This window comes from Bos mutus, chromosome 21 (assembly GCF_027580195.1).
Source record: "Bos mutus isolate GX-2022 chromosome 21, NWIPB_WYAK_1.1, whole genome shotgun sequence".
NCBI classification, from domain to species: domain Eukaryota; kingdom Metazoa; phylum Chordata; class Mammalia; order Artiodactyla; family Bovidae; genus Bos; species Bos mutus.
In genome coordinates, this window is record NC_091637.1 from 67192264 (window position 1) to 67216015 (window position 23752).

General features: G+C 47.8%; 1 protein-coding gene across 17 annotated transcripts in view; it reads left to right on the forward strand.

Annotated features, from left to right (window-relative positions):
- The window catches only part of KLC1 (kinesin light chain 1), a 66924-nt gene that overhangs the window by 28965 nt on the left and 14207 nt on the right, over positions 1–23752 (forward strand). For 8 of the 17 annotated variants that reach the window (XM_070358072.1, XM_070358055.1, XM_070358054.1 and 5 more), the window contains 8 exons: positions 3380–3467; positions 4076–4177; positions 6597–6770; positions 6910–7009; positions 14286–14335; positions 14421–14488; positions 16518–16626; positions 22077–22238. In XM_070358072.1, coding sequence (XP_070214173.1) covers positions 3380–3467; positions 4076–4177; positions 6597–6770; positions 6910–7009; positions 14286–14335; positions 14421–14488; positions 16518–16626; positions 22077–22238 — 853 coding nt within the window. The remainder of the gene's footprint in view (positions 1–3379; positions 3468–4075; positions 4178–6596; positions 6771–6909; positions 7010–14285; positions 14336–14420; positions 14489–16517; positions 16627–22076; positions 22239–23752) is intronic. The other 9 variants (XM_070358060.1, XM_070358064.1, XM_070358061.1 and 6 more) reach the window with 3 other exon arrangements.

The following is a 23752-nucleotide window of genomic DNA, read 5'->3' on the forward strand; positions in this document are numbered from 1 at the left end:
CTGCTCCCTGGCAGGAACGTCACCCTGTAGAGCGGATGCTGCCTGGGACGCCTGGGCCAGTCTTCTTCCCTCAGGCCACTCTAGACTGCTGGTTATTTTTCCCCACAGTACTTGGTGTACCAGGCTCCCTTGGCCCAGAATAGCCCCCGACGACTCCTGCCTGTCCCCCACCCTCTCCGATCCCCGTCAGCCCTCCTTCCTGGCTCCAGGGCTCTGTGCGCCCTGTCCCCCGACCTCTCTTATCCCCGTCAGCCTTCCTGACTCCAGGGCTCTGTGTGCCCTGTCCCCCCACCTCTCCGATCCCCGTCAGCCCTCCTTCCTGACTCCAGGGCTCTGTGTGCCCTGTCCCCCCACCTCTCCGATCCCCGTCAGCCCTCCTTCCTGACTCCAGGGCTCCGCACGCCCGTCCCCTGTTGGCCCCGTAACCCTCGGCCCCACCTCTCTCATAGCTCCTGCTCTGTTCTTGGCATCCTCATTTGAATTTTGTCATCTCTTCTCCTGGAATCCTGATTCCTTGACGTTAAGGACCAGGTTGTCTCGTTTCTGCCTTGAGTTACGTCCTTGAGCGTGTTTCCTAACTCGGAAGCCCTTGGTGAACTCACTGAGTGGAGTTCAGTTGTTCGCCTGTGGCCCCGGGCAGTGGTCCACCAGAGCCCTTCGCTGAGCTGAGCTGAAACGGAGCAGGTCGGTGAGCTGCCCCTGTGGAGGGGGCAGTTACTCCCAGGGCAGGACTGGTTTGCGGTGGCTGCTCCAGCGTGGTGGATTTCAGGGAGCGGCACCTTGTTTCTTCGTTAGTTTGATTGTTTACAGGTCAGCAGACATTTTTGAGACCCAAGTGTATGTAAAACTTCAGGCTGGTTCCTGTGAGACTGTACAGATGAATACGTAACACCTGTTCTCAAGGAGAAAGCAGGATACTGAATTGGAAGTCAGGAGAATTCAGTTTGTATCTCTGCTAAGTGGCCACTAGACTGAAGGCGTTGTCCGGAGCCCTTAGCTTTTCTGAGCCTCAGAAGGGTTGCAAGGGTTATGAAAGGTGATGTTACCTGGCAGTGTGAAATAGATAGCATCACCTAAGTGTTTCTAAAGGAGCTTAGAACCTTGTTTAGAGAATAGGCTGGTTACGTTCATGTAATTATAGAAGCAAGGAGACTGTCATCAATAGAATAGTGCAGGCGTCGGGGTTCCACGGCAGCCCAGGGTTTAGTTCTCGGTGCTTCCACTGCCAGGGCCCAAGTTCAGTCCCTGGTCGGGGAACCAAGATCTTGCAAGCCTTGCAGCATGGCCAATAAATAATAAAGTAAAACAACACAGAAGTGCTGATGGGGAGCTGCCTTCTAGTTGGGAGGATTACGGAGGCCTAGTGGAGGGGTGCGAGTGCTTTCTGGGGCCTTGCAGGGTGTGCTGGGGACTTACTCCTGCGTCCCACGGGGCAGAGCAGCGGGAGTGTGGTGGGAGTAGGCCATGGGGCTGCAGGGGAGTGCTTGAACGTGCCTGTGCCCAGCGGCTGGGTCTCAGAAGAGAGTTGTGGGAGAGGGGAGGACAGAGCGGGGTGGGGGCCGGGCCACAGGATCTGCTGGGGTTGGAGCTGGGCACTGAGTGGGGTGCAGACAGGAGCCGGAGGGTCTGTGAAGGGGAGTGAACCATCGAGAGCGAGGGAGTGTTTCCAGCTAATCCTAGATATTTTTATTGTGCGTGAGTTAGGTGAAAACCGCATGTAGAACGTGACTGGGACCGTGGTACGTAGAAGGCGTGGTCACGTAGACACTCTAGGAATTTGATGGCCTCTCCTCTTTCTCCTTGGTCCTGTAGCGTGAGGGTTCACTCATGTCAGCAGGATGTTTGAAACCAGCAGCTGTGTCTGTGTTCACACTGTATTCAGTGCTGAGTCCCAGAGCTGAGCCATGACTCAGTATTTTAGCTTTCTTCTATTAAGGGACGTTTAATTTTAAGCTCTTTGGGGGACGGGTATTAATATTATACTGATGAACATGTTTTGGGCAAAAGATTTTGAATTTTTTTCAGTGTCAATTCCTGAGTGGTAAGAGTCTTCACCTTACACGCTTCTTGATACAGATTGCCCAGCTGCTGAGGAAGGTGGTGCCAGCTCACAGTCCCCAACCCTCGCCAGCCTGGGGCGGGGCTGGTTATCGCCTGCTCTTTATTACGGAGACATACAGCTTTGTGTGTTAATCTGTGTTCTGTGATTCTGCATTTTTAGTTGTTTGGGCCTTCTGTGATCCCGCCCACTTCTGTATTGGGATTTATTTTAATGCTGGCAAGGTGTACATTGGTTTTCATTTGAGTTTGAATGTTTGGATGGGCTTGTGGAATGCGTGCTGAGCCCCGCCCCCTGAATTTCTGACTCAGCGGGTCTGGGGAAGGGCCGGGTTTGTGACTGGTTCCGGCTGTGGTTTGCCGCGCTTGCTCTTGGCGTGACGCCCTCAAGGCTGAGTGACAGTCCCTGGCGTTTTGTGACGGGTCTGTCTTAGAGCAGCGCTCAGTGTGCCTGCTTGGTCTGAGCCATCGCACTCTCAGCGCTGGGGGCTGGCTGTGGCTGTATTTAACTGGGTCTGTGTCATACCTGCTGACTTTCACAGAACGTTTGAGTCAGTTTAATATAAGATGTTAATAATATAACATAGTATAAGATGATAATGTAAGTTTAATATAATAGAAAACCTTTACTCCAGGGAGTCAGTGCCCTTTGAGGACCAGCAGCCTCAGCCCTCTCTCCGGGCGGTGCGGGCGGAGCCTTGCTGGGTGGCTGTCCTCGAGCGCTGGAGTGGTGTGCGCGCTCCGTGTCACACAGTGTCACACAGTGCGTGACTGCTTTGCAGCCCTTCGGTCAGTCGGTAGCACTTAAACGCAGGGGGCTGGGCTGGGCCCCAGCTGCTTCCGTCTCCCCACTGTCAGCAGGCCCCTCCGCCCCACCCTGAGCTGCTGCTTTGGCAAATCATTAGCCTCTTAGAGCGGCTCTGTGAGTTACGTCCTTCCTTTGCAGTGGGCTGGTTGAGGCGGCCACGTGACGCGCCAGGCCGTGCGGCCGGCAGCTGGGTCCGCTCTGCGCCTGCCCTGTCTGCACGGCCACACTTGCCTGTGCGGGGCAGCGGGCACGTGCAGACCCCTCCGCACGTGGGGCGGTATTGTCCCAGCGGTCTAGCTTAGCAGGCCCGACTCCCAGCTCTCCTTGCCAACGTGTTTGTTGAGGAAGTCTTTTCTCTCCTACTGTTAGGGATGTTTTTAATAGTTTTAATAGCTAACTTTTAATTTTTTTTAGTAATTAAAACTTAACTTTTATTTCCTTAGTTCCAGAATTACATTTTAAAAGGTGTAGTGAGCTGTGTGTAAACATATGATTGTGTGTTTTTTAATTTAGAGACCAAAATAAATATAAAGACGCAGCTAACCTACTGAACGATGCCTTGGCCATCCGCGAGAAAACTCTGGGCAAAGATCATCCTGCGGTTTGTATACTGGTTCTTCATCCTTTTTCAAGTTTTACTGTCCCTAATACGTTTTTTTTTACCCAACTCATTTCACTGTTAAACTCAACAGGGAAGATTTAAGAGCTGCCCTCTGACTGGACGGCGCAGGTAGGACTTGCTCGCTCGGAAGCAGTGATGCGCCCTAGGGTGGGGGCTCACACTGAGCGGATCTCAGCGTGCACTCATGTTGTTGATCACCCCCCTCAAATGGATCACGTATGGTGTTTTTGATCCTGGATCAAATTGCATGTCCTTCTGTAAATTTTTTCCTAAAGATTTTGTATTGCCTTTTTATTAAAATCTGGTCACATTTGCATATAGATCTATTTTGGTTGGTTTTGTGGCTTCCAAGTGAAATTCAAAAAAAAAATAATCAAGATCATGTTGATGCTGATTTGTTAATGGTCTGGTGTTACTTTTGGCCCACTGTGGACAGTGATGTTGCTCTCTCACCTCTGAGTGGAGTCACACGGTCCTTCATCGGCTGGAGAGCACTTCCGCCACGCACTGGGGGTCGTGTGTGTGTGACGTTTGACGTCCCCTCTGCCGTGGCGTTTACCGTTCTTCCTGGTTCCCTCTGTTGGTAGGTGGCAGCAACTCTGAACAACCTCGCAGTGCTTTACGGCAAAAGAGGGAAGTACAAAGAAGCCGAGCCGCTGTGTAAGAGAGCTCTGGAGATCAGAGAGAAGGTGCGCCCAAGATGGTCCTTGTTCCCGAAACGCCGCACTTTATGCTTTTAAATAATTCACTCTACGTTTTGAGATAGGACCGTGGCGATACATCCTCACTGGCCAAGCACCTAAAATGCGCCCTTCAGTCCAGGCTGCAGACTGAGGCGCGGCCGGCGGGCCTGCCTGGGGGTCTGGGGCAGTCGGGGTGCAGAGGGTGGAGCCTTGAGTTCTAGGCTCTCCCAGCCTGAGGCCTAGAGTGGCCTGGAAGTGACTCGGCTGAAGAAGGAATTTCTGAGGCCTGTGAGTGCCAGGCATGGGGCATTTCATTTGCAGTGGGGCATGTGCCTGTCAAGAAGAAAAACATGAAAATTAAATGGTCGCCAAATATGCTTATAAAACTTACTGCGATAGCTTTTCTTTTGAGAACCAGAAAATGATTCAGAGCATAGACTGAGTCACTGTCGTGGACGTTTAGTGTCGGTTAGTACAGTGCATAGTGATTAGGTGTTTTTAAAATGGGTCTTGTTCATTTCCACAGTACTCCATATAACTGTGTATTCAAATGTTGCAGACACTGGGCAGGTCCACGTCATGACGTTTTAATTTGTGTGTGTCATTGTTATCAAATGTTATCATATTATCGAATGTTATTTATCATTGATATTGAGAGATTAATCATTTAATTTTGAGTCATAATGGCAAGTACTTGGGAAAGGGAAAATGAAAAGAAGCTCATTATCAGGTTATACAGGTAAAGTTTCGTCTATGCTGTCATTTGTGTGATGGTTATAAAGAAATAAAGTTTTTATTTTATTTTTTATTTATCCACTCAGGTTTTGAGTGGGCTGGGGTTAAAATCAGGGAGAACCACACATGTATCCTGTTGTGGATTGTGAAGTCTAGATGATGGTCTGTAGGTTTTTTCGTGTTTATTTGCTCTCATTCACTCACTCATCTGGCAAACATTTATTGAGGACTTGGGAACCCTCACTTGGTTAGAGTTGATGATTTCGAATTAGCCACAGTCCCTTCCCTGGGAGCACGGTCCACCAGGCAGACGTTGGCTTCTGGCCGAGAGCTCAGGGAGAGTGTAGAGCAGCAGCTCCTTCAGGTCCAGGGCTGGGGCTGTGCTGACGTGGCCTCCCGCCGTCAGTTGGTCTGGAGCCGAGTCTTAGGGCTTCCCAGCCAGGGAGAAGAGGGCAGTGCAGAGGGAGGGAGAGGCCGAAGGCCTGTTCAGGTCCGGAGGAGGAGGTTCACTGTTTATTCATCCACCTGTGTGCCAGCACCTTTCTGCTGCTGCTGCTGCTAAGTCGCTTCAGTCGTGTCCGACTCTGTGCGACCCCATAGACGGAAGCCCACCAGGCTCCCCCGTCCCTGGGATTCTCCAGGCAAGAACACTGGAGTGGGTTGCCATTTCCTTCTCCAATGCATGAAAGTGAAAGTGAAAGGGAAGTCGCTCAGTCGTGTCCGACTCTTAGCCGACCCCATGGACTGCAGCCTACCAGGCTCCTCCGTCCATGGGATTTTCCAGGTAAGAGTACTGGAGTGGGGTGCCTTTGCTTTTTCCGAGCACCTTTCTAGGTGCTGAGATAACATTACACCTAGACACGGAGACAAAGCACTCTGAGGCTTGCATTTTAATAGGGGAGAGTCAGGTGATAAAGAACTAAATTGATAAATAAGGCGGTTTTGAGTAGTGATACTAGCAAAGAAAGAAAAAAACCCAAGTGATGTACTTGTGAGTTAACTGGGTGGGGACGGACTCACGGGTCCCTTAAATTGGATATAAGCAGGTCCCTTCTGAGGGAACCTGAGACCTGCACGGTGAGTTGTTGGTGGGAGTGGGGAGCTGGGTGGGGCTGGGAGAAGAGTATTGGATGTCTGGGACAGCATGTTTGAGTTTGAAGAGCCTTGCAGTGAAGTTTGAAGTGTGAGGGACCTGGTTTGTGATCACAGAATCTGGTTTTAAAGAGAGGATGTGTAGGATGTTAGCTGAGGAGCTGGAAGTTCCCTTTGAGGCTGTTCTTCACAGGAATGAGTGTAATGCCGTTAGAGTCAGAAAGGGCTGGGTATGAGTTTGGGCATGTTTAGAACTTGGCAGTCAGATATAGATAGCCTTTATAAAATGCAGTTTCTTCATCTTCAGAATGTCCATAATCTTACCTACCATGTAGGATTATTGTAAGGATTCAAGACTCCAAAGCTTGGGAAGGAAATCAGCACAGTTTCCTCCCTCCCCCAAGAAGAAGACTCAACTAATGCTGGTTAAGTTATTTTTGTGCTGCATGTGTGGATGTTTAAGTATCACAGGCCTGGAAGCAAGGCACAGTCCTCTTGATGTTTAGGAAGAGCCTTCTCGTGGTAGGGTAGGGAGTGGGTTGGATGGTACCCTGTGAAAAAAATAACAAGCGTTTCTAATGCTATTTTTTATTCCTAGGTTTTGGGAAAGGATCACCCAGATGTTGCCAAGCAGTTAAATAACTTGGCCCTACTATGCCAGAACCAGGGCAAGTATGAAGAAGTGGAATATTATTATCAGAGAGCCCTCGAGATCTACCAGACAAAACTGGGACCTGATGACCCCAATGTGGCCAAAACAAAAAATAACCTGGTATGTTGACAGGTCAGCCCTGTAGATAGTCAGATTCCTTGCTTCCTGAAGCCTCAGCACTGTTTCATAGTTGAACCTGCAGATGAGAATGTGCTTCCCTGACGTGTGAAGAGTAGTAAGTGCTTTGTTTTATTTTAAGGCTTCCTGCTACCTGAAGCAAGGAAAGTTCAAGCAGGCAGAGACCCTGTACAAAGAGATCCTCACTCGCGCACACGAAAGGGAGTTCGGTTCTGTGGATGGTAAGAGATGCACTTTTGTTTCTAAGCAGGTTAGCTGTAGGATGTGTTAAACATAGGGATTTCCAGTTTAAAACTTGGTAATACCGAGGTCGTCACAGCGCGATGGCCCACCTGCCTCGTGTTTCCAGGTTGCCCTCACGCAGAGTCTGCACTTGCTTCAGGCACAGCCTGGATGCAGTAACTCCAGAGAGCCTTCCTGGAGCCCTTAGCTGCTTTCTTGAATTGTTCAGCGGTCCAGTGGCTCTCACAGTGCCGGCAGGCACGCAGCAGCTGCAGCACCACCTGGGGCCTGTCAGGTTCTGCAGCCATCCCAGTCCTGCTGGGCTGTCTCATGGCCGTAAGGAGCTGAGGCCTGCCTCCTTTATAGTCCTTAAAGTATTGTAGGTGCTTAATACACAGTTTTGGAATAAACATTTTGTCAGACTTTTAACTGCTCAGTAAAACAGTATCTGATGACGTGAGGCATCTTCCCCCTTCGGTGGCCGTGACGAGAGGGGTTGACAATGTGGACAGTTGTTACCAGTGTGTTGGAAACCTTAGGATTCCTGGGGAAAAGAGGTTGTGGTTAATAAAATACTTCCTTTTATGGAGAATTTCTGGAAAGCATTTTTGAAAACCTTTTGAGAAGTGTATTAGTTTTTCTCTGTCAGCAAGTGGAGCAGTAAGTCTGTTTTACTGTCAGAAGATGGTAATGCCTCAGGCTTGTCATGCTGGAAACGGACTCTGTCTGCCCTGGCCCCTACCGGATCACAGCTCACCTCCCTGGACCTCACAGTCCACAGGGAGCTTCCGTGTCCTCTCACTGCAGAAGCCTTGCTGGATGTCGGTTGTTCCAGGTCATCAGCTTAGTGCTGCTTCAAAAAAGTTCTCAGGGAAGTGATTTGCTAACTTTCCTTGTCATTTGCTGACTTCTCTCTACTAAAAATAGTAGCATGGAGTCCAGTTAATTGGGTTCTAGTTAGAAGTGGTTTCCTGTACTTGGATTTATCTTCCACACAAACGTTAGAACGTGGGACAGAAAGGTGCAGGTGCGCCCTGACTGGCTGTTGGGGCATGGCTCTCAGGCCAAAGGCCTCTTTGCTGTGGTGCAGCATTGAAACGCATGACCTGGCGTGTTGTCCGGAAATCCATTTCTCCTGACTGAGGTGGATTCTTGTCGAACAGTAGGATTAGATCAGTACATACAGCTGAGACGTCAGTAAACAGCAGTGTCGGTTCCCTTCAGTTTCTCAGTCGTGTCTGACTGTTTGCGACCCCATGAACTGCAGCACGCCAGGCCTTCCTGTCCATCACCAACTCCCGAACTTGTTCAGATTCATGGCCATTGAGTTGGTGATGCCATCCAACCATTTCATCCTCTGTCATCTCCTTCTCCTTTTTCCTTCAGTATTTCCTAGCATCAGGGTCTTTTCCAATGAGTCAGTTCTTTGCATCAGGTGGCCAAAGTATTGGAGCTTCGGCTTCAGCATCAGTCCTTCCAATGAATATTCAGGACTGATCTCCTTTAGGATGGACGGGTTGGATCTCCTTGCAGTCCAAGGGACTCTCAAGAGTCTTCTCCAGCACCACAGTTCAAAAGCATCAGTTCTTTGGCGCTCAGCTTCCTTTATGGTCCATGTCTCACGTCCGTACATGACTACTGGAAAACCATAGCTTTGACTAGATGGAACTTTATCTGCAAAGTAATATCTCTGCTTTTTAATATGCTGTCTAGATTGGTCATAGCTTTTCTTCCAAGGAGCAGGTGTCTTAATTTCATGGCTGCAGTCACCATCCACAGTGATTTTGGAGACTAGGAAAATGAAGTCTGTTACTGTTTCCATTGTTTCCCAGTCTATTTGCCATGAAGTGTTGGGACTAGATTCCATGATCTTAGTTTTTTGAATGTTGAGTTTTTTCCTCTTCTCTTTCACTTTCATCAAGAGGCTCTTTAGTTCCTCTTCGCTTTCTGCCATAAGGGTGGTGTCATCTGTATATCTGAGGTTATTGATATTTCTCCTGGGAATCTTGATTCCAGCTTGTGTTTCATTCAGCCAGGCATTTCACATGATGTACTTGGCATATAAGTTAAATAAGCAGAGTGACATTATGCAGCCTTGATGTACTTACCTTTCCCAGTTTGGAACCAGTCCATTGTTCCATGTCTGGTTCTAACTGTTACTTCTTGACCTGCATACAGATTTCTCAGGAGGCAGGTCAGGTGGTCTGGTCTTCCCATCTCTTTCAGAATTTTCCACAATTTGTTGTGATCCACACAGTCAGAGGCTTTAGCATAGTCAGTAAAGCAGAAATATATGTTTTTCTGGATCTCTTGCTTTTTCGATGATCCAGTGGATGTTGGCAATTTGATCTCTGGTTCCTCTGCCTTTTCTAAATCCAATTTGAATATTTGGAAGTTCACGGTTCATGTACTGTTGAAGCCTGGCTTGGAGAATATTGAGCATTACTTTGCTAGTGTGTGAGATGAGTGCAATTGTGCGGTAGTTTCAACTTTCTTTGGCATTGGCCTTCTTTGGGTTTGGAATGAAACTGACCTTTTCCAGTCCTGTGGCCACTGCTGAGTTTTCCAAATTTGCTGGCATATTGAGTGCAGCACTTTGGTCTCCTTGTGATGATAACAGCATCATCTTTTAGGATTTGAAATAGCTCAGCTGGAATTCCATCACCTCCACTTGCTTTGTTTGTGGTGGTGCTTCCTAAGGCCCACTTGACTTCGCATTCCAGGATGTCTGGCTCTCGGTGAGTGGTCACATCATCATGGTTATCTGGGTCATTAAGACTTTTTTTGTACAGTTCTTCTATGTATTCTTGCCACTTCTTAGTAGCTTCTGTTAAGTCCATACCATTTCTAGCCTTTATTGTGCCCATCTTTGCATGAAATGTTTCCTTGGTGTCTCTGATTTTCTTGAAGAGATCTCTAGTCTTTCCCATCCTGCTATTTTCCTCTATTTCTTTGCTTATTCACTGAGGGAAGGCTTTCTTACTCTCCTTGCTATTCTTTGGAACTCTGCATTCAAATGGGTGTGTCTTTCCTTTTCTCCTTTGCCTTTCGCTTCTCTTCTTTTCTCAGCTATTTGTAAGACCTCCTCAGACAGCCATTTTGCCTTTTTGCATTTCTTCTTCTTGGGATGGTTTTGATCACCACCTTCTGTACAGTGTTATAAAGCTCCATCCATAGTTCTTTAGGCACTCTGTCTTATCAGATCTAATCCCTTGAATCTCTCTGTCACTTCCACTGTATAATCGTAAGGAATTTGATTTAGGTCATACATGAATGACCTAGTGGTTTTCCCTACTTTCTTCAGTTGAAGTCTGAATTTGGCAATGAGGAGTTCATGATCTGAGCCACAGTCAGCTCCCGGTCTTGGTTTTTGCCAACCATATAGAGCTTCTCCATCTTCGCTGCAAAGAATATAATCAATCTGATTTCAGTATTGACTATCTGGTGATATCCATGTGTAAAGTTGTCTCTTGTGTTGTTGGAAGAGGGTTTTTGCTATAACCAGTGCATTCTCTTGGCACAACTGTTAGCTTTTGCCCTGCTTCGTTTTGTACCCCAAGGCCAAACTTGACTGTTACTCCAGGTATCTCTTGACTTCCTACTTTTGCATTTCAGTGCCCTGTGATGAAAAGGACATCTTTTTTTGGTGTTAGTTCTAGAAGGTCTTGTAGGTCTTCATTGAATCGTTCAACTTCAAGTTTGGCATTACTGGTTGGGGCATAGACTTGGATTACTGTGATACTGAATGGTCTTGCCTTGGAAACTAACAGAGATCATTCTGTGGTTTTTGAGACTGCACCCAGGTACTGCATTTTGGACTCCTTTGTTGACTGTGAGGGCTACTCTATTTCTTCTAAGGGATTCTTGGCCACAGTAGTAGATATAATGGTCATCTGAATTAAATTTACCCATCCCGGTCGATTTTAGTTTACTGAATCCTAAATTATCGATATTCACTCTCGCCATCCTGTTTGACGACTTCCAATTTACCTTGATTCATAGACCTAACATGCCAGGTTCCTATGCAGTATTGTTCTTTACAGCATCGGACTTTATTTCCATCACCAGTCACATCCACTCTGGGCGTTGTTTTCACTTTGGCGCCATCTCTTCATTCTTTCTGGAGTTATTTCTCCACTGATCTCCAGTGGTTTATTGGGCACCTACCGACGTGGGGAATTCATCTTTCAGTGTCATATCTTTTTGCCTTTTTACACTGTTTGTGGGGTTCTTAAGGCAAGAATACTGCAGTGTGAGTAAGTTTTAAATACTGTTTAGTCTTTTTTTTAAAAAAGATTGAGATTTAAAATATTTTTTCAGATTTTTAAACAGTTTTTGTGCCAGCACCCCTAACTGAATAATCCATCTGTTCCCACCACTAAGTCTTAAGGTCTTATTGGTCATATTCTAAATTCTTTATCAAGTCGGTGGTTTCATTGCTGTTGTTAATGGTGGGGGTGGTTTTTGTGTTGAACTGTTTCTTTCCACTGATGCGGATACTGATTCTGTGTCAGTTACACATCTTCTTGGCTGTTGTGGCTTGAAGTGAGGCAGGCGTGGGAGGGGTGAAGGTAGAACATGTGATGTGTAGAGGGCTCTCTCATTAATCTTCCTTTTCAGAATTTCCTTGGCTAGTCTCACTTTCTTTTTTTTTGCTTTATTTTTTAAATTGAAGTATAGATTTAAAATGTTAATTACTGCTTTACAACAAAATGATTCGCACGAATACATGTACATTCTTCTTAAAGTGTCCTTTGTGCTGTGGTTTATCACGGGACACTTACTGTCTGCGTGCTGCTCGGCAGGGCCCTGTGGTTTGCCCGTCCTCCACGTGATCGTTGAGCCTGCTGACCCGGCCTCCCTCTCCACTTCCCCCAGCCCGTCAGCAGCTCCCAGTCTGTTCTGTCCCTGAGTCTTGTTTCTGTGTCATAGGTAGGTTCCTTTGTGTCGTAATTTAGGTTCTGCATGTACGTGGTATCTTGTATTATTTGTCATTCTCTTTCGGACTTCACTTAGTATGATCCGCTCTAGTTGCATCCATGTTGCTGCAAATGGCATTATTTCACTCTATTTTTTTAATGACTGAGTAGTATTCCATTGTATATATGTTATCCGTCCATTTGTCAATGAACATTTGGTTTGTTTCCAGGTCTTGGCTACTGTAAAGGTGCTGCTCTAGACATAGGGATGCCTGTGTCTTTTTGTAGTAGCGTCTTCTCCGGGTGTGTGCCGCGGAATGGACCGGCAGGGTCATGTGGTGGCTCTATTTTCTGAGAAACCTCCAGGCTGTTTTCTGTAGCGGCTGCACCACCTTATATTCACACCAGTGGGGTAGGAGGGTTCCTTTTTCTCCTCACCCTCTCCAACACTTATTGTTTGTAAACTTTAATTATGGCCGTCCTGACAGGTGTGAGGTGGTGCCTCATTATAGCTCTGATTTGACATCTCTGGTAATTAGTGATGTTGAGCATCGTCTCATGTGCCTGTTGCTGATCTGATCTGTATGTTGTCTTTGGAGAAACGTCTATTTAGGTCTTCTGACCATTTTTTGATTGGGTGGTTTGTTCTTTTTTGTGTTGCTGAATTGTGAGAGCTATTTGTATGTTTTGGAGATTAATCCCTTATCAGTTGTATCCTTTGCAAATATTTTCTTCCGTTCTGTAGATTGTCTTTTAATTTTGTTTATGGTTTCCTTTGCTGTGCAAGCATTCACTCTTAAAACCAGTATTTAAAACTAGTTTTACTCTTCTCCTATGGCATACCAAATAATCATAATAATAATTAATAACCATATACACTAGTCTTTCAATGAAAAAAGAAAACAGTTGAAATTTGTAATGTTACTTTTCTTAGCAGTTCTGTGAAGTGGGTCACACCTTACTCCATTTTAGGAGTGAGGACCCTGCAGCTCAGTGCTTTGCCCAGATCGGGAAGTTATGGGTGGTTGGATTGGGTGGGGACACAGGTCTTGTTCTCCGGAGCCTGAAATACGTCCTCATTGCGGGAAACCTCAAAAATAAGTGCAGAGATGTGAACAGGAGAGTCTGTCATTTCATTACCCAGATACGTCTTTCAGTGTTTTTAGTGTCTTTCCTTCCTTTTTTTCTTATTGATTTGTATAGTTGAAACGACACTTTACATATAATCACATCTACTGATTATTTTCCTTTATGCTAATAAGCTTAAGCATTTTTCATGTCATAACCTTCACTTGTAATACAGCTTGCCTGCCGTGTTGTGGTACATTAGTTGTTTGAAAGTTTTGGGTGAACAGTTATGTGTGAGCATTCTCAAAAGTTAAGAAAAGTTTAAAGGAATGTTGATTTATAGTTTTTTCACTTTTTCTCTCAACATCTTACTACTTGGACTTTGTTTAATGTTGGGTTCCTCAAATTCTAAATGGTCCCAAGTGTTATGTGAAGATTCTGGCGTTGAAAGTTTTCTTACAGGGTTTTACCTAAGCTCCACTGGGAGACTGGGCTGCAAAGAAACACACCTTCTCTCGGCTAAAGACTGCGCCTTGGGAACCCGAGCAGAGGGGCTGTAAGCCCCGGACGCACTAGGTCAGGCTTGCTGCAGACACTCAGCTTGGCTTGTGTTCAGGGAAGTCGAGTAGCATCTGCGGCTCGCTAGGAGCACAGTTTTGGCCCTGCTGGGAAAGAGGCTAGAAAACAAAGCACACGCCATCAGCTGGGCTAGAAAACAAAGCACACGCCATCAGCTGGGCTAGAAAACAAAGCAGGCGCCGTCAGCTGGGCCACAGCAGGCAGTGCTGCTCTCACGCCTCACAGTCAGGTGCTGGAGGACTGAAGTCATTTCTTTTTTACCTGTGAATCCCCAGCTCTCAGCTGGAGGACTGAAGTCATTTCTTTTTTACCTGTGAATCCCCAGCTCTCAGAAAATAGTAGGCGTTCAGTGAATGCTTGGAGAAACAAGTCAGTGAACAACAACGAAAAGTTTCCTTATAAAGACTCGCGCATTTGTCCGTGTTTTTGACAGTCACCTCCCTGTCTGGGTAGGCACCTTTGATTCTGCGTCTTCTGTTCACTGATTGGCGCGTACATGGTCCTTTCCTCCTCGTTTCTTCGGTCTGGTTCTGCGTCAGAGTCCTTACTCTCCAGTGTGAAGCCTAGTCTGTCCTAGTTGTGAAAAGTAATATCTCAGAAGGATCACATGGAAAACAAACAGAAGCCTTGCAAACGCTGGCACTGGACAACTTCTGCACAGTGGGCTCTGCTACGCCTCAGTTCATGGCATGTTATTTTTTCTTCATAGATGAAAATAAACCCATTTGGATGCATGCTGAGGAGAGAGAAGAATGCAAAGTAAGAACACATTATTTTGTGAAGTTTTCTAAACTGAATATATTGCTTGATAATTATCTACTTGAAATTCTTTGTTGCAATTCAGGGAAAGCAGAAGGATGGGACGTCCTTTGGAGAGTATGGTGGCTGGTACAAGGCCTGCAAAGTCGACAGGTGCGTCTGCTTGCCTGGGAGACAGGCCCTTAGCCGTGGGAGGCGCTGGCGCTTCAGGGGCAGCCCGTAAACCACCTCGTGTGTGTAAAGTTTCTCAGGGTGGTGTGGCTGCACAGGCCCTTATTTTCCCCAGATTCCAGTAAAACTCCATAACTTTGTAAGTGAGGTAATTTATACAAAACCCACCTCAATATGATCCCATGGGCAAAAACATGGGCCCTGTTCATTAATGCTGTGTCTTAAGGCTAGCTCCCAGGTTGCAGGAGGAGAGATGGCTAAGTGGAGACATAGCCTCTAAGGCCATAGGGCAGACTCGCAGGAACAGGCCTGCAGCCCGCGAAGCCCGCACTTTGCAGCTGTGTCCAGGCACACACCCCATCTCCTGCAGCCTCAGGGCCTCCAGTCTGCAGAGGGCAACGTGGCTCCTCTGCCAGCAGCCCTCCAGCCCGGCCCAGTGCTGCTTCCTCCTTTTACTGGAGCGCTTCTTGTCTGTGGTCTTTTCCTGTTTGAACTTGCACTTATCTTCTAAGACTCGCTTTACCGGTCTCCTATTCAGTCCAGTTCAGTTCAGTTCAGTCGCTCAGTCGTGTCCGACTCTTTGCGACCCCATGAATCACAGCACGCCAGGCCTCCCTGTCCATCACCAACTCCCAGAGTTCACTCAGACTCACGTCCATCGAGTCGGTGATGCCATCCAGCCATCTCATCCTCTGTCATCCCCTTCTCCTCCTGCCCCCAATCCCTCCCCGCATCAGAGTCTTTTCCCATGAGTCAAGTCTTCGCATGAGGTGGCCAAAGTACTGGAATTTCAGCTTCAGCATCATTCCTTCCAAAGAAATCCCAGGGCTGATCTTCAGAATGGACTGGTTGGATCTCCTTGCAGTCCAAGGGACTCTCAAGAGTCTTCTCCAACACCACAGTTCAAAAGCATCGATTCTTCGGCGCTCAGCCTTCTTCACAGTCCAACTCTCACATCCATACATGACCACAGGAGAAACCACAGCCGTGACTAGACGGTCTCTCATTACTGTTTCGGGAGACTCTACCGCTCTGAACCCCTGGTTTGGAATAAATGTCCCTCCTCTTACTCCCCATAGCACTTACTGTAATTTCTGAATTTCACATGCTTTCTCCCAGTACTGTGTAAACTGTCTCAAAACATGGAGTATAGCTGCTTTATTATTTATTTAAAACCATTTATTGTATCTTTTTTGCTGCATTGGGTCTTAGTTGCAGCACACATGGAATCTTTTTTGTCCTGCAGTGTCTTTTTTTGTGGCACACAGATTCTCTAGTTGTGGCCCTCTGACCTAGTTGCAGTGCAGCATGTGGGATCTAGTTCCCTGACCAAGAATTGAACCCAGACCCCGTGCATTGGGAGTGCAGAGTCCTAGCCACAGATTGGACCACCAGAGAGTTCCTAGCTTATTTCTACAGCTCCTGTCATCAATAAGAGGAAAGCCTCCTGGAGTATATCTGTAGTAACATGAGCTGGATTTATTTCTCATTGTCAGCCAGACTGCTCTGTCAGCAGCACAGAAGCACACCATCTGTGTCCACACTGTGTGGTCCTCTTTTGCACACACAGCCGTCATTCTCTGCCTCGGGTCCCACTGGTGATGGTTTTGGTTCCACTCTGCTTCCCCTCCTTGAAGGGGAACGGAGAGGGTGGACGGCAGCACTTGAGCGCGTGTCCTCTGCGCTGCCTGGCACAGTCAGCTCTGCTTCCGGGGGAAGCTGATGGCCACCAGACACACCCAGCACAGACCTTCCTGCTGAGACGCCCAGTAAGCTGTGATGTGTGAGCGGAGACAGCACAGGGGTTTGTCCCACCAGCCGCAGGGCTCAGTGCCGTAGGCAGGGGATGCATGAGCTAGAAGAGCCTTTTAGGATTTTACAGCTAAAAAGCACTGTAGAAATTAAACTGTAGCAGACTTAAGTATGTTTGTCCTTTGGATTAGGTGCTGTTGAAGGTGGCTGCTCTGAAACTTACATTGAGTCGGTTTGTGAATTATATGCTTTCTTACAGTCCAACTGTCACAACCACTTTGAAAAACCTTGGGGCGCTTTACAGGCGTCAAGGCAAATTCGAAGCTGCAGAAACGCTGGAAGAAGCGGCCTTGAGGTCTCGTAAGCAGGTCAGTCGGCGGCCTTCTGCCTGTGGGCCTGAGCTTGATTCTGTTTCGTGAGACTTGTTGAAACACTGATTTAGAGAGAGAAAACATTTACTGATTTAGTTTGTACAAATAAAATCGGGTTGCTCAAATGCCGTGAACATGACACCACAGGCACAGGCTGCAGAAGCAGAAGTCAGTCAGAACCCCCAGAGTCAGGAACGCCTGTGCCTTCGGGGATGCTGTCAAGAAAACAGAAGGGCACCCACAGAGTGGGCGGACAGGTTTGCAGACCACGTCTCTGACGCCGTCTAACATCCAGAACGTATAAGAAGAAAAGGAGCAGCTCATGAAAAAATGAACACAGGCCCTAAATCGACGTTTCTCTGAAGGTGCTGCACAACTGCCAGCAGCTCGTGGAAGGATGCCGCAGGCGGTTAGTCACCCGGGGACGCAAGTGCACGCTCGGCGAGGCGCCGCTGCACGCCCTCTGGGCTGGCTGGAAGGAGAAACACAGCAGAAATAGCAAGTGTTGAGGAGGAGGCTGTGCACGGTGGTGGCGGCGTGGACGGCCCAGCTGCCGGAGAGGGCAGTTAGGAGGGTGTTTCAGGAGCGAGGCCTGGAGCTCCTGCCTAGCCCTGCGCGCCCGCTGCTGGCGCCTGCCTGAGAGAGGGCAGCCGGGTGCTGGGCAGATGCCGCTGGTCCCCTTCCTCCACGCCGGGTTCTATGCAGCTGCTCTGAGCCCTTGTCCCCAGGAGGCACAGTCGGGTTCCTGCGAGTCTGGTCACACTCAGTCACCAGATCAGCACACAGCCTGTCCCCGCTGGGCTTCTGTTCAGACACCCTCTTTAGTGTATGTTGTTGACTCATTAATGCTGACGTCATGGCCAGCAGCACTGACTCCCGCCCGATGGGGGCTCAGTGTCTCCATGAGGCACGTCCAGAGGACACTTGAGCACCACTCAAGGGTCCACCGACCAAAATGCAGATGACACGGTTCTGAGTAACTGAGAGTGGGGGCAGGACCGTTTGCAGTATGAGATGAAGCAGGAACGCAGTGTTGCTTTGCTCCGTCTGAGTGCAGATGTGCGTGTCAACTGACTTGAGTTTTCCTCCACCCCGTGTGTGTCAGTGAATCCCCACGCAAGCACTGAGAGTGTTGATTTGGGATGAGTTTTCCTCCACCCCGTGTGTGTCTGTGAATCCCCACGCAGGCACTGAGAGTGTGGATTTGGGGTGACAGATCCACTTTGGCCAGTAGGTGAATTGGCAGGTATGGGCCCCGTGAGTGATGAGGAAATGTGTCCATGGCAGTGTTGGTTTTAGTAGGTTGAACGTCCAGACAGCTGCGAGTTCGTCGATAGGTGAGTGGATACACCATGTGGTCCATCCATGCGATGGAATGTTATCTGGAAATGAAAAGGACTGCTGAAGCGCTTTGCTTCACCATCTGAGGTGTGTTAGGCTGAAACACGGTTTGTTAAAGCACATACAAGCGCTGCTTTTGTGCCCTTTAATTACCAGTTTTCAGAGTTAAGAGGTTAATACGTTACTATATATGTGTACGTGTATAAAGATGGCAGGTTTTGTGTTCTGTTTTTAGGACTGGAGGGGCTGATGTGGTTTTTTTCCCCAGAATGGTGTATGTGTAGGCTATCATGCAGTTGTTGGTTTATGGCGACTTTTGGGCTGGGGTGAAAGTTACCCGTCGAGATTCTGTGGAGAGGGATTAGAGGAGGCCCAGCAGAGGGCCTGTCCATGGTCTTCTCCCTGCCTGTGCCCCTGCAGGCGCCCCTTCCTGTCGCCCTCCCTGGGTCTCCGACTGAGGGGCTGCTGTTCCGGGGAGGGGGACTCTGAGCACGCGTCCTGGGTGTGTGCAGCGTGGGGTCCTGGCTCTCGGCCTGTGACGCCCCGCATCGTTGGGCCTTGCTGTGAACCAGCACTGCACAGTGTTACCAGCCAGCAGCGTCTCGAGCCCGGAGCTGAGCTGCAGACATTTGAGAAGGGGCTGCCAGTGCTTTGCTGAGGACGGCCTCTCCTGACGGAGGGCCAGGTCCGCTTCACTGTGGCAGAGACAGCAGCCTGCGTCCTGTCTGGGGTTGTGCCCCTCGAGGAGGAAACTGTGAGGGTCATCGAAGGGACTGTGTTTGCGTGCCGTCTGGGTGGAGGTCCATCCAGAGCGTCAGGCGGGCTGTGCCTGGTCATCGGGTGGCTCTGGAGCGCACGTGGGACCCTCGCTGCCCGGCGCTGGCGCGGGAGCTGCACTCAGGTGTGCGTGGGTGACCCCGAGGGTGAGGTGCCTGGCCTCTGCTTCCCGTCTCTCTCAGCAGCAGCAGAGTTTGCCCTGAAAATGCCTTTCATAAGCCAGGGGCTAATTGTACTGAGAACAGTGTAACCTGTGAGTCTTCACCGTGTACTTATTTTTGGAGGTGCGGAACACCAAGCACTTGGTGTTAAAGTGTTAGAACCTGGGCGTTTCCCCAGCGTCTCTGATGAAACTTCCCAGACATTGTCCCGTGTGCTCGCCAGCTAGACTTGAGTTGTGAGCGTCTCCCATGCGTCCTCAGTCCTTCTGCTCGGAGGCCTTCCACAGTTGTGTACCTCACTGCACTCCTTCTGAATACCTCAGCACGCACCTCATCACCTGAAGCTCAGTATTCATTCATAGTGTTTTAAAATTTGAGGTAAAAATCTATATATGGTGAAATGTGCAAGTCTGCATGTTAAGAATCACTGTTCTCACTTACCCTCCAACGTTTAAGAGCTTTTTTCCCCTGCTATATGTTTAGTTATCTCAGAAATCCACAATAGACACTCAAAACTAGAGTCAGAAGGTCAGAGTCCCAGGATGTGTGGAGGACAGAGAAGGCCGGTGCAGCAATTCAGCAAGAGGAAGATCGCCTTCCCCCACACAGGTCTCTGAGGCTGGTGACTGTCTTCCCAGTGAACACACAGACAAAACCCATGGCACAGTGCTGGTAGGAGGAGGGGAGGTTGACAGAGACCAAGCCCTGAGCATTTGGAGTGGGAGCACTGACTCCAAGACCCTAGACCACCAGAGAACTAACCCTGGGGAGGATCAGGTAGTGAGACTCACACAAAGGAGAGGCCACTTGAACGCGTGACCTGGCATCGCCCGTCCACCAGTAGCGCCCTGTGCAGGACGCCTCATCTAAACAGACAGGATTACCACGCCACTCGGCCTTGCCCAGCAGAGGAAAAACAAACAAACAACTCAGCACAAATCTCACCCTGTACGAAGCTTACACAAACCACGGGACCCACCATAGGAGGGCAGAAACAAAAGGGAAGAAAGAGTTCAGCCTTGAAGCCTGGGAAAAGGAGACCTCAAACACAGTGAGTTAAAAAAAAGTATGTAAAGGCCGGGGAGTACGACACGAATGAAGGAACCAACTGGAGACACAGAGACCAGTACATGAAGAGGAGACAAGCAGGCTCCCTGAGAGAGTTCAGAATAATGATAGTGAAGACGACCAAAACCTTGAAGACAAAATGGAGGAAAATGCGAGAATCAGTTAACAAAGACCTCAAAGAATTAAAGAATAAATACACAGAGACAGACCACACAGTTACTGAAATTAAAAATATTCTAGAAGGAATCAATAGTAGAATATCTGAAGCAGAAGAACAAATGAGTGAGCTGAAAGATAAAACGGTGGAAATAACTTCTGAAGAGCAGAGTAAAGTGAACAGAGTGAGAAGAACTGAGGATACTTTCAGAGGCCTCTGGGACAGTGTCCGAGCCACCAACGTTTGAATTATAGGGGTCCCAGAAGAAGACGAGAAAAAAAAGGGTACAAGAAAATTTTTAAAAGAGATTGTAGTTGAAAATTTCCCCAGCATGGAAAAAGAAATAGTCAATCAAGTCGTAAGAGGTGCAGAGAGTCCCATATAGGATAAACCCAAGGAGAAACATACTAAGACACATACTAATCAAACTAACAAAGACTAAATTAAAAAAAAAAAACTGCACAGGGAAAAGCACCAAGTAACACATAAGGAAAACCCCACACATTTAACAGCTGATCTTTCAGCAGAAACTGTAGGCCAGAAGGGAATGGCAGGGTATATTTAACATACTGAAAGGGGAATATCTACAACCAAAATTACTGTACATGGCAAGGATCTCATTCAAGATTGATGGAGAAATAAAAATCTTTTCAGACGAGCAAAAGTTAAGAGAATTTAGTACCACCAAACCAGTTTTACAATAAATGTTAAAGGGACTTATACAGTCAAGAAATATAAGAGAAGAAAAAGATCTACAAAATCAACCGCAAACAATTAAGAAAATGGCAATAGGAATATATGTATCAATAATTACTATAAATGTAAATTGATTAAATGCTCCAACCAAAAGACACAAAATGGCTGAATGGTTACAGAAACAAGACTCATATATACGCTGTCGACAAGAAACCCATTCTAGACCTTACGACACATATAGACTGAAAGTGAGAGGCTGGAAAAATACACTCCATGCAAATGGGAAGCAAAGGAAGGCTGGAGTAGCAATCCTCGTATCAGACAAAGTGGCCTTAAAATAAAGAAGATGACAAGAGATAAGGAAGGATACTACGTAATGATCAAGGGATGCATCCAAGAGGAAGACATAGCAGTTGTAAATATCTGTGCACCAACATAGGTGCGCCATGCATAAGCCAAACACTGACAGACATAGAAGGAGAAGATGGCAGTGACACAGTGATAGTAGGAGACTCCAACAGCCCACTCACACCAGTGGACAGGTCACCCAAACAAAATTAATAAGGAAACAGATCTTAAATGATACATTAGGTGAGATGGGTCTCATTGATACCTTTTGGACATTCCATCCAAATGCAGAAGAATATACCTTCTTCTCACATCCTCATGGAACATTCTCCAGGATAGACCACATCTTGGGTCACAAATTGAACCTCAGTAAATTAAAGAAAATTGTCATAGAAAGGAATGCATTTGAGTCGGTTTTAATGATGTGGATGAACCTAGAACCTATTATACAGAGTGAGGTAAGCAGAAAGAGAAAGATAAATACTGTATTCTAACTCATATATATGGAATCTAGAAAAATGGTACTGAAGAATTTATTTACAGGGCAGCAGTGGAGAAACAGAAAATAGACTTAGGAACCTGGGGAGAGGGGAGGAAGAGGGTGAGAGGCATGGAGCCAGTAACAGGGAAACTTACATCACCGTGTGTAAAATAGAGGCCTTGTGTAAAATAGCCTCGGGAGTCTGCTCTGTGGCTCTGAATCAACCTAGGGAGGTGGGATGGGGCGGGAGACTGGAGGGGAGGTATGTATACCTTTGGCTGATGCATGTTGAGGTTGACAGAAAACGAATTCTGTAAAGCAGATATCCTTCAATAAAAAATTTTAAAAAGAGAAAGAAACCCGTAGTAAAACTTCACCGCTAATGGATCAAACCCTTGTCCCCCTGCCTGGCTCGCAGGGTCTTGACAATGTTCACAAACAGAGAGTAGCCGAAGTGCTGAATGACCCTGAGAACACGGAGAAGCGGCGGAGCCGGGAGAGCCTGAGCGTGGACGTGGTCAAGTACGAGAGCGGCCCTGACGGAGGGGAGGAAGTGAGTATGAGCGTAGAGTGGAACGGGGTAAGTACAGTGCACAGCGCGCCCGCCCAGCCCTGCCCGGAGGCCGCGGCCCGGCGCCCCGGCGCACCTGAGGGCAGCCTCCTTTCCTCAAACTAAGTACAAATTAAGCCTTTTGTAAGTTCCAATCTTCTGCTAATACTGCAATCTGTTACTTGTTTGAAGAGATTGTCTTCTCTTTAGGAATCTGTGAGAGCGGTTGGCTTTCTTCTGAGCACGTAATGCTGATTGAGTGTCCTGGTTGCTTAAAGCATACTCCATCATCTGGTTTGGTTTTAATGTTAGGGTTAGTGCGGCAGAGAACTAACTCGCTTTTTTAACTTAACCCATTTTCATTGCTAACTTCAGTGCTCCTAATTTCACTGACGAGGCTGCCGTAGATTTTGTTAGAATTAATCAATCCTTCAAAGGAAGATGATGATCCAAGTAGAACTTGTCTGTAGACGAGAACAGGACAGGGCCTCCCACAGGGCGCTGGTGGTGAAGAAGCCACCTGTCTCTGCAGGAGACGTAAGACATGCAGGTTCCGTCCCTGGGTTGGAAGATCCCCTGGAGGAGGGCCTGCCAGGGGCCTTTGGGTTGCAAGCTTGTGCCTGCATCGGATACTTGTCACCTCCCTGGCAGACTCTGCCTCTGTGGAGCGTCTTCCCATTGCTGTTCTCCAGGGTTGCCAGAGAGCACGTGGCCTTCTGCACGTTTCCCAGTGAGCTGTTGAAACACATTGAGCTGGTGTCTTTGAAATTTCACTTTTATGGGAGAGGGTTGAATGCAAGTTTACTTTTAATATAGTCAGGTGTACTGTTCATTTTTGTTTTTGGAAGTCATATAATGCAGTTTGATGCGGGTTTCCCAGGTTGCTCAGTGGTAAGAATCTACCTGCAATGCGGGAGACCTGGGTTCTATTCCTGGGTCGAGAAGAGTCCCTGGAGAAGGGAATGGCAACCCACTCCAGTATTAGTATTCTTGCTTGGCGAATTCCATGGACAGAGGAGCCTGGTGGGCTGTAGTCCATGGAGTTGCAAAGAGTTGGACTAAATAACAATAATAAAAAATACAATCTGACTAGTTATAACTGCAGATGTTTTGCCAAATAGTTGAGGGTCTTTCTTACAGTCTCCTTTTGAATCTATTCTTCGGGATTTTCTCTGGCTGTAGCAGTTGGGCAAGGGTCAGCATTCTAGGTTGACGTTTTACACAGAACATTACTGGCCAGACTTTCAGGGAGAGTGCCTTTTACTGTCTTTATCTGGCAGCTTCCTGGCTTTGGTTCTTCCTGTGCCAAGACAACCAATCAGCATGTGCTTTGACCACGCGCCCGTTGGGCAGTTGTCCGGGGCGAGCCGGCGGCGGCGCAGCCCTGCGGGTGTCCACGTCCAGCCCGCACTGTGTACTGTGCTCTCCCCGTGGCCATGCTGGCTGCTGTCCGCGTGCTTTGTGTAGAGGGCCCGCCCTCCGCTAGTCCTCAGAAGCCAGGGGCAGGGTTTGATCCTTCAGAGTGAAGTTCTGGGGGGAGCTTT